Below are 8,627 nucleotides of genomic sequence, written 5' to 3' on the forward strand. Positions count from 1 at the left end.
GGTGCAAAGCATTATTAGGTGCTGTGTGGAACACCAAGACGAATAAGGCACGCGTTCTGCCCGCGTAGAACGCACAGTTTAATAAGGGGGAGAAGGCACGTGCACAAAAACACCAGCCAAAGCACATCAGAGTAGAAGGCAGTCAGTGTCATAGCAGCAGGACGGATAAAAAGCTATCAAGTTTACAGAGAGAGCGATTACTTCCAGTGGGAAGGTCCCGGAAGGTCTCCTGGGCAGGCAAAGACCTTCTTGAAAGCAAGAGCCCCATGGGCGAGCACAGAGGCTGCGGGCTGCAAAGGACGTGTAGATGGAGGGGAAGGTGGAAATGGGATTTGGGAAAACAAACCAGACGGCGGGTGAAAACTAATCCGAAGAGTCAAACAATATAAAAGCACAGGGCAAAAATTACTCACGATCCCACATTCTACCTACGTAATAACAATCTAGTACATCTTCCTTGTACGTATGTGAATCTATGCCCAGGTATGTGTGTGTGTCTGTGTGTGTGTGTGTGTGTGTGTGTATATATATATATATATACCTGAAGAGAGAGAATACATATTTTTACAAAGAGTGCCTCGTTCTACACATACGGTTTTCTCAAGTAGCAGAAGCCGTGACATTTCTCACGTCAACACATCTGCAACATGATTTCTAAGATCTGCATTGTTTTCGTAAATTAAGTAACCAATCCCCTACTGTTGGACATTTAAGTTGCTTTCTGACCGTTCATCTCTGGGTATTTCCTTGGAATAAACTCCCAAAAGTAGATCCAGGGATATGTGCTTTTTTCCTTATCTTTTTCAAAATGAAGATAATGTTCTCTGCCTATACAAATAACACAATTCAGGGACGCCTGGGTGGCTCAGTCGGCTAAGAGTCTGCTTTCCGCTCAGGTCACGATCTCAGGGTCTTGGGATGGAGCCCCACGTCGGGCTCCCTGCTCAGCAGGGAGTCTGCGTCTCTCTCTCCCTCTGTGATCTCTCTCGCTCTCAGTCTCTCTCAAATAAATAAATAAAAATGTAAAAAGACAAATAATATAATTCATAATTTAAAAAACAGAATATATGCTCCATACTAAAAATTCTGAAAATACAGAGGAATGGCGGAGGTGAAATCCTATCACTCAACAATAATCATTGTCAGTGTGTGAGTGTGTGTAGTTAACGTGACACACACACACATATATACACACTTAACTTTTGGTGGCCTGATTTTTTTTTCATCTTTACAACATGCTGTGGACCTATAATACAGACTGGGCATGGGTCCTTCCAAGTTTCTGATACATACTAATGAATTCCCTTCAGAGTGATACCAATTTACCTTCTCATCAGCAGAGCTTGAAGAGCGTGCCCGCTTCCTCCACTTGTATATCCTTTCTAATCCTTGCCAAGTGTATAAGCAAAAATGGATTTTTATTGATTCGTATTTCTTAGTTTACTAATGAGTTTGAAGTTTCTGTATGATGAGTTCCTCAGTACGGGTTTTTTTCTTTTTATACATTTATAAAAGGCCAGCACTTTTCGTCAATACTTGCAAATATTTTTGGCATTCTGTCAACTTCCTTTTGACTTATTCATGGTGTTTTTTGTCATTCAGCAGTTTTAGGTTTCTACGTAGTCAAAGATGACAATGCATCTAGTCATCTTTTCCTTGACGACTTCTGTCCCGGTGAAGGTCTGGGGACACGAATGAAGCATTATCACAATTTTGCTACACGAAAGCCGGAGCCTTGGCAAAACTACTGAAGCAGCCCAGGGCATTGACAAAACGAAGAAAACAAACTCAAAGGGAGAATGAGTCAACAGTATGTAGCAAGTCACTGGATGTGAAGGAAGACAACAGACTCAGAGATGACCTCATGGACACCAATGTCATGGACACAGTGCGGCACAGAGCAGATAAAATGCAGAACGGGGGGCAGGAAGGGAAGCGGGCTGGAGAGAGAGCTGGAAGAGTGGTCTGCTCACCGGCGGAGACAGGACGGAGGCGACTGCCCAGAGAAGGAGAAGCGAGTCGGCAAGGAACAGATGGCGGGGGACACAGACAGGGTGAGAGGGCAGACAGGCCTGAGAAAGAGCAGCCAGATAAACAAAGGAGAGCGAGCGGAATAATGTGGAAGGAAGCTCTGACAGGCCGCTAGAATAAAGGACACTTGTAGAAGCCATGGAGCCATGAAGAGCGACCAATACTGCTAAATAAATCCTTCTCCCTGAAGCTGACCATCTACACCTGAGCTGTAATATAAGTTTGGGAAGTCCTTTTGTTTTCCTTTGCAACTTTAAAAAATTGTGGTAAAATATGTAAAACGTAAAAGATATGCCATTTTAACGGTTTTCAGATGCACAATTCGGGGACATTACGTACACTCACACCGCGCAACTTGTCAAGTCCACTTTGCACATAATTTGGGGTGTTTTTGTTTTTTTTTAACTAAAGGGATTTTTTTTTAAGATTTTGTTTTTAAATAATCTCTACACCCAATGTGGGACTCGAACTTCTAACCCTGAGATCAAGAGTCACATGCTCTACCAACTGAGCGACTGAGCCGGCCAGGTGCCCTATTTTGCACACATTTTGTATGGAACATTTTTGCTACTCTCATTTATAAATCCTCCAGGAGACACCCAACAAGACTTCAAATTAATTCCAGCATGCGATGGGCATTGTTGCCCCAATATATTGTGATATGAACACATCACTAGAGGGGGTGACACAAACACTTGCCCGAGAGGAATTCAGCAGAAATGATTCCTTTTCAATGAACTATATTTAACCACTCTCCAAAATCATCAGACTAGCAGAAGGACATTGTTTTCCTCCATTTGTTTGATGCATCCAGTAAGTGTCCGGGCATCTATCATGTGCCAGGCACTGCCCTGTGTGCTGGAGAAGACAGACAATAAGCACATGAAGAAAATGTGAGCGGCGTAATTCCAGACCATTATAAATGCTATTCAGAAAAGAAACCAAGGCGGTGTAATGAGTGATTGAGGGTGGCACGGGGATGATTTGGGGAAGGCCTCTCTGTGGAGGGGAACTGATGAGGGCGATACAGTCAGAGGAAGAGCACCAGCCCGTGGCAAGATAGAAAAGTCAAGCAATGGGGGAGGGGAACTCTCACAGGCCTTGCAGGCCCCCCTCAGTCTGCCACAGGAACCGGTGATATAATCTTATTTTTCTTTTCTTCTTTCTTTTTTTCCTGTCCTTTCCTTCTCTTTTTTCTAATAAAATATTGGTTGCTCTTTGGACAACAGACTTAGGAGTATGAGCAACCCAGAGTCAACTGAGGCTTTTTTTTTTCTTTTTAAGATTTTATTTATTTAATTGAGAGAGAGAGAGTGAATGAGAAGGAGAGAGAGAGAAAGAGAGAGAGCGTGCACAGCCAGGGGGACGGGCAAGAGGGAGAGGGAGAAGAAGACTCCCTCCCAGCTGAGCAAGGAGCCCGACTCGGGGCTCAGTCCACCCTGGGATCATGACCTGAGCCGAAGGCAGACACTTAACCGACTGAGCCACCCCGGCGTCCCTAGTCAACTGAGGCTTAAAGTTCATGCTATAAAAACAAACAAGCAAAAAAAAAAAAAAAAAGTTTCTTTTTCATCCTAAATTAAAAGCCAGCTGAATATATTACTGAAAATGAACAGGAATGTGAACTTCTTCACTCTACCTTTGCAAAATCGATCTCTTTTATAACACAGGGCTTGCTATCGGATTTTCCTTTAGCCAAGAATGCTTTCCCGAAGGCACCTTCCCCGATGGCCTTAATCACATCATATTTATCCATGCTGTCAATGCTGGTTCCTGAAATCAGAGCACTGCAATTTTATCACACACTCTTCACAAGCATTAACGAAGTCACAAAACTGATCGCTACAATGTAAAGAACTCCTTCTGCTAAAACTTTCCTACCAACCTCAGCAAGACAGAGTCAAATAACTTTCCCTGGGGCCACAGGTGACCACCAAAGTGAAATGTTGCTTCTTGGTGGAATCTGGGTGCAGACTCAGCTTTGATACACTGTACTTTTGTGATCCTGGGGAAGTCACTCAATCCCTCAAGACCTCACTTTCCTAATTTCTAAAATGGAAATAACAACACCTGGTTTTGCAAGACTGTTCCGAGAATTTAAGGTATAACACCCTGGGTCTTGGCTCCTCTGTAAAGCAGGAAGGTCCTTAACGCTGGTGCAGGCTTACAGTTCAACCCTTCTCAACGGGGACGTGCTGCCCCCTAGGGGACATTTTGGGAATTTGTGGAGGTTTTTCTGGTCCCTGCAGAGGTGGAGAAGCACTATGGCGTTTAGAAGTGGTTGCGGCCTGGGATACTAATGTCCTGCGATGCGAAGGACGGTCCTGAAAATAAAGGACTATTCCGCGGCCCTAGAACCTTAGCAAGTCCCCACACACATTCACGTGCGTGGAAAAATCCATTTATAACTATCTGCAGCTAGAACCAAAGTCCATTTTACATGTAAGTACAGAATATTTTTTGCACGGTTTTACTGAACACTGAATTTTCGAGGAATGCAGCTGCATGTAAATCAAGGCTTGATTGTACTTTGTTGTGTTGGGAACATTACCAAGAATTGTGCACCGGTTTGGAAAATCACGGCCCCACGGCTGAGCTGCTCAGGTAGCCGAGACCTACCAGGGGGCGGCCGTCAGGGTCAGGTGCCTCCCCGCCCAGGCACCGACACTTGGCTGCTTCGCTACTTCTTCGACTACCAGGCATTTGCAGTCTGAAATGGAAACTTCGTTATAAACCGTTTCCTCGCATTTCCTCTTTAGTTAACAATTAGGGTATCGTGCCCACTTTTTAAAACCTGCGTGAGCAGGCAGGTCGTGTTTTCCATAACTGGTGTCAGGGTAGGAAAGGGGACAACTGAATGGCATGAGGCTGGGAGCCAGCTCCGCTGCCGGAGGAGGCCGGGGACACCCGAGGACCGGGTTTTGAGGGAGGCGGCTGCGGAAATGGAACTCGAGGACTCCAGCCCGGGAACTGAGCGACGGCGACCCTCCAGCCCCGGCGGCACCAGGGGTGGAAGCCCCCAGCTCTCGGGACAAGCCTTGTCCCTCAGGGGCACTCCGGGAGGCTGCCGCGGGCTGGGCTGCGGAGCTGGCGCGCGGGCCGGAGCTCGGCGTGTCGCGCGTTGCCACGGAGACCGACGCGGCCCGGGACTTCGGGCAGCTCCCCTGCAACCCCTGTCTACCCGCCGGGGCTCCGTCCCTTTCCCCGCGGCTCCCGGAGCCCTGGGGGCAGCTCGGGGTCAGGATCCCGGACGGCCCGGCCGCAGCGTTACCTGTGGCGCCGGCTCGGCGGGGCGGGAAGCGTCCCGAGCAATCTGGGTTCCCCGGGCAGCAGCGCTTCCGGGCGGCCGGGGCGGAGCCGCGAGGGGGACCGCGGGCGGGGCGCTAGCAGCCAGAGGACGGGTCTCCACAGTCCACCCCGAAGAGCGGTCCGAGGCCAGGGAATTTGAAGAGCCGGCCGCGCCACCTGCTGCTGTCTTAGGTTGGGACTGTTGTGCCCATCACTCCACAACAAGCTCACCGCTCCTCGTTCCCGCACGCGGCGTACCAGACGCTTTGCATACACCATCTCTGTCCTTTGCAACAACCCAGCAAGATAGTGGTCACCCAGTTTTCCAAATGAGCTAAACTGAGACAGGGAGAGTTTTTCGCGCAAGGTCTCAAATACTATCAAGAAATGGACAGACACAGTTTGGTCTACACTTGGCGACCTTACAAAACTGGCCGTCGCCCACGGCCTGCAGAGAGGCTCCCCTCCCCTCCTTCCCATTCCCCATTCGCGATTGCACATCAAGCTGCTGTCTAAAACCCTTCATTATATGTCTAAGTCGTTGGAAAGGATGTAATTTCCAGCAATTATAAATATTGACACAAGTAAAACATATCCAAAGGCATCTAAAAACCACGGCAATTTGAAACCAACCATCATTCTCTTTTTAAGTAAGCTCTTCTTTTAAGAATCACAAAGTTCACATCATTCCTTTCTCTCCTTGAACTCCTATCCCTATAGGCAATGTTTTTCTGCTTCAAAGTTTTATTGATCACCCTATCATATAAATGGAAATTTCTATTTCTTGATCATAGGCTTTTACTCTGAATTGAATACTAGTATATTACTAGTACAGAATTGGTAAAAATAAAAGGAATCACACTGATAATCATTAAACATAAAACGTGAAATTGTATTGGAAATTCATCACTTAAAGAGGTCAGTGGGCTTTCCCCTCCCAATTAGCACCCACTAGACGGATGCTTACTTTTCTGGAATACACAAGGTTCAACGATGATTCTCTTGCCTTTCTTTTTCTTTTCTTTTTCTCTCTCTTTCTTTCTCTAATTCTTTCTCTCTCTTTCCCTCTCTTTCTCTCTTTTTTTTCTTCCAAACTTTAAGTACTGGGAAACCTCATTCAGTTAAATAAATAGGAACTGGAAGTTTTGTTAAAAGTGTCCCTCAATTCTTGCCTAGTTGTAAGTCAAGAATCATAATAATCTATCACTAAAACTGGCTCCTGACCATCCATTAAATATCCTGAAATGTTATTAAAAGCAAAACTCTGGGGGAGCCTGGGTAGCGCAGTCCTTAAGCGTCTGCCTTCGGCTCAGGGCGTGATCCTGGCTGATCGAGTCCCACATCAGGCTCCTCCGCTGAGCCTGCTTCTTCCTCTCCCACTCCCCTGCTGTGTTCCCTCTCTCGCTGGCTGTCTGTCACATAAATAAATAAAAAAATCTTAAAAAAAAAAAAAAAGCAAAACTCTGCAAGCCAACTGACTTGTGAAAGGATCTGTCATCCGATCAAGACTCATTCAGTCTCTCAATAACTACACATAATTCCACGTTCCCTTTGTTTGGTGGTTTGGAAATATTTACTCCCTGATGCCATGATAACATTTGAGATGACTAGGAGGTACAGAATACAGTATTTATGGAACCTGGGTATCTGGAACTATCCTTAAAGCTATCCCTGCCTACCTTAACTCTGGAAAAGTCCTCAAGAGACTTATAAAAAAAAAAAAGAGAAAAAAGTGGGGGGACCTAAGTCACTCTGGGAAATGGTGATTTGATTGGAATTGTAAGGCCAGAGGCCCTAGGAACAGAAAATGAACTCTGTGCTCTAGCTGGGAAATCTGTTCCTCATGGGAGTATGGGTTGGTAATCTGTATCCTGGTGTTGAGCAATTAAGTGGATAGTAGATGGCTGAAGCCAGGTTTCTCACTGTCAGAAAGAGAAGCTACAGAAAAGCCGGGGCGCAGGGGCGGCTAGAATGAACCCTGTGGTGCTAGATCAGAGTCCAGGACAACAGTATGAACTCATTCTCGGCCTAATACACATACAGACAGAGAGACACAGAAATGACTACAGCTGTGCGGACGTGCACATGACAGCAAACATATGTGGATCTCCTCGCTCTGTCTGCTAAGAGGGCCTAGAAGCAGTGACAGCCCAGTAATAACAAGCACACCCAGCTCCCAGATCCTGGCGTCTAAACCAATGAAAGGAACCAGGGCTCCTTGGAGAAATGGCTGATTCTGGAGCTGTAACAGAGAAGGCTGAAGATACGTCTGGGCCATCTTCTTGTAGTACCAGGAAATAAGGAGGTTCTCAAAACACAAAAGAATGAGGTCATGTGAAAGGAACACAGAGGCAATCTGGAAAACTCCCAATGGCCAAAGCAAGACCAACTGAAGGAACAAAACCAAGGACTTTGCATTGGATCACAGCCCCTTCATGAGGTGGGGCTGAGGACGAGCTGGACCCAGGGACTCGCTTAGAGGCACTAACAACAGGACATAAACTCTGCACTCTCGTTGGGAAAGTTGTTTCCCAGGGCCCAAAAATGGAAAAACGGTCATTTTACAGAAGAGAACCTGACAAACACTGCCTTAACCAAGTGACCGAGGTTAACAACAGCAGTAATAAATCTTGTGGAAACCGCATACTCCCTGATGAGATGTGATGGGAAGGGCACCTCACCTCCATGGTATTCCTCCCAACACCCCAGAGCTTAGTCTCATCGTGAGAAAAATACCAGACCAAACACTGAGGGACATGCTACAAAATGCCTAACTGGTAGTCCTCAAAAATGTCAAGGTCCTGATAAAGGACAGATGAAGAGACCATGAGAGAGCAGAGGAGACGAAGGATGACGAGGTGTCGAAAGGTAGATAAAGTGGGTGGGACCACGTTATCTACAGCTTTTGTACCTGAAGATTAAAAAAAAAAACGGTTTAAATCTACAAGATGTAGGTATTCTGTATTTCAGGAGATCCTTACTAGCCATCCTGCTGGAGATTCAGCTACTTCCCCTGCTTCTTGAGCACCATTGCTCACACCGGCTCAGGCCTCTGCTGTGTGCACCCCCGCCTCTGTGAGATCTCCAGGGAGGAGCCTCTGTCTTTGGAGTACAGTATCTCGCCTCCTGACAGCATCCCAGTGGGAATGACAGGACCCAGCACATGCGTGTCAGGGTGACCCACACAAATTGGCATCCCATTAGTTCCACAGCCCTCTCTAGTTTCCAATACTTTCCACCTTTGGCCTATTTCTTTCTCCTGCACAAGACTGTCAACTTCTGACAAGATCTGTAGTGCCCCCGCACCC

At 46.6% G+C, this 8,627-nt stretch overlaps 1 protein-coding gene across 6 annotated transcripts in view; it reads right to left on the reverse strand.

Moving 5' to 3' along the window:
• Positions 1–8,625, reverse strand: part of NEK5 (NIMA related kinase 5) — a 60,412-nt gene extending 51,787 nt beyond the window's left edge. For 2 of the 6 annotated variants that reach the window (XM_087865160.1, XM_087865162.1), the window contains exon 1: positions 3,671–8,625. In XM_087865160.1, coding sequence (XP_087721286.1) covers positions 3,671–3,787 — 117 coding nt within the window. In that variant the 5' untranslated portion in view covers positions 3,788–8,625. The remainder of the gene's footprint in view (positions 1–3,670) is intronic. The other 4 variants (XM_087865161.1, XM_045796884.2, XM_045796885.2 and 1 more) reach the window with 4 other exon arrangements.
• Positions 8,626–8,627: the final 2 nt, after the last annotated feature.

This window comes from Ursus americanus, chromosome 10 (genome assembly GCF_024610735.1).
Source record: "Ursus americanus isolate L20-20 chromosome 10, mUrsAme1.1.p, whole genome shotgun sequence".
NCBI classification, from domain to species: Eukaryota; Metazoa; Chordata; class Mammalia; order Carnivora; family Ursidae; genus Ursus; species Ursus americanus.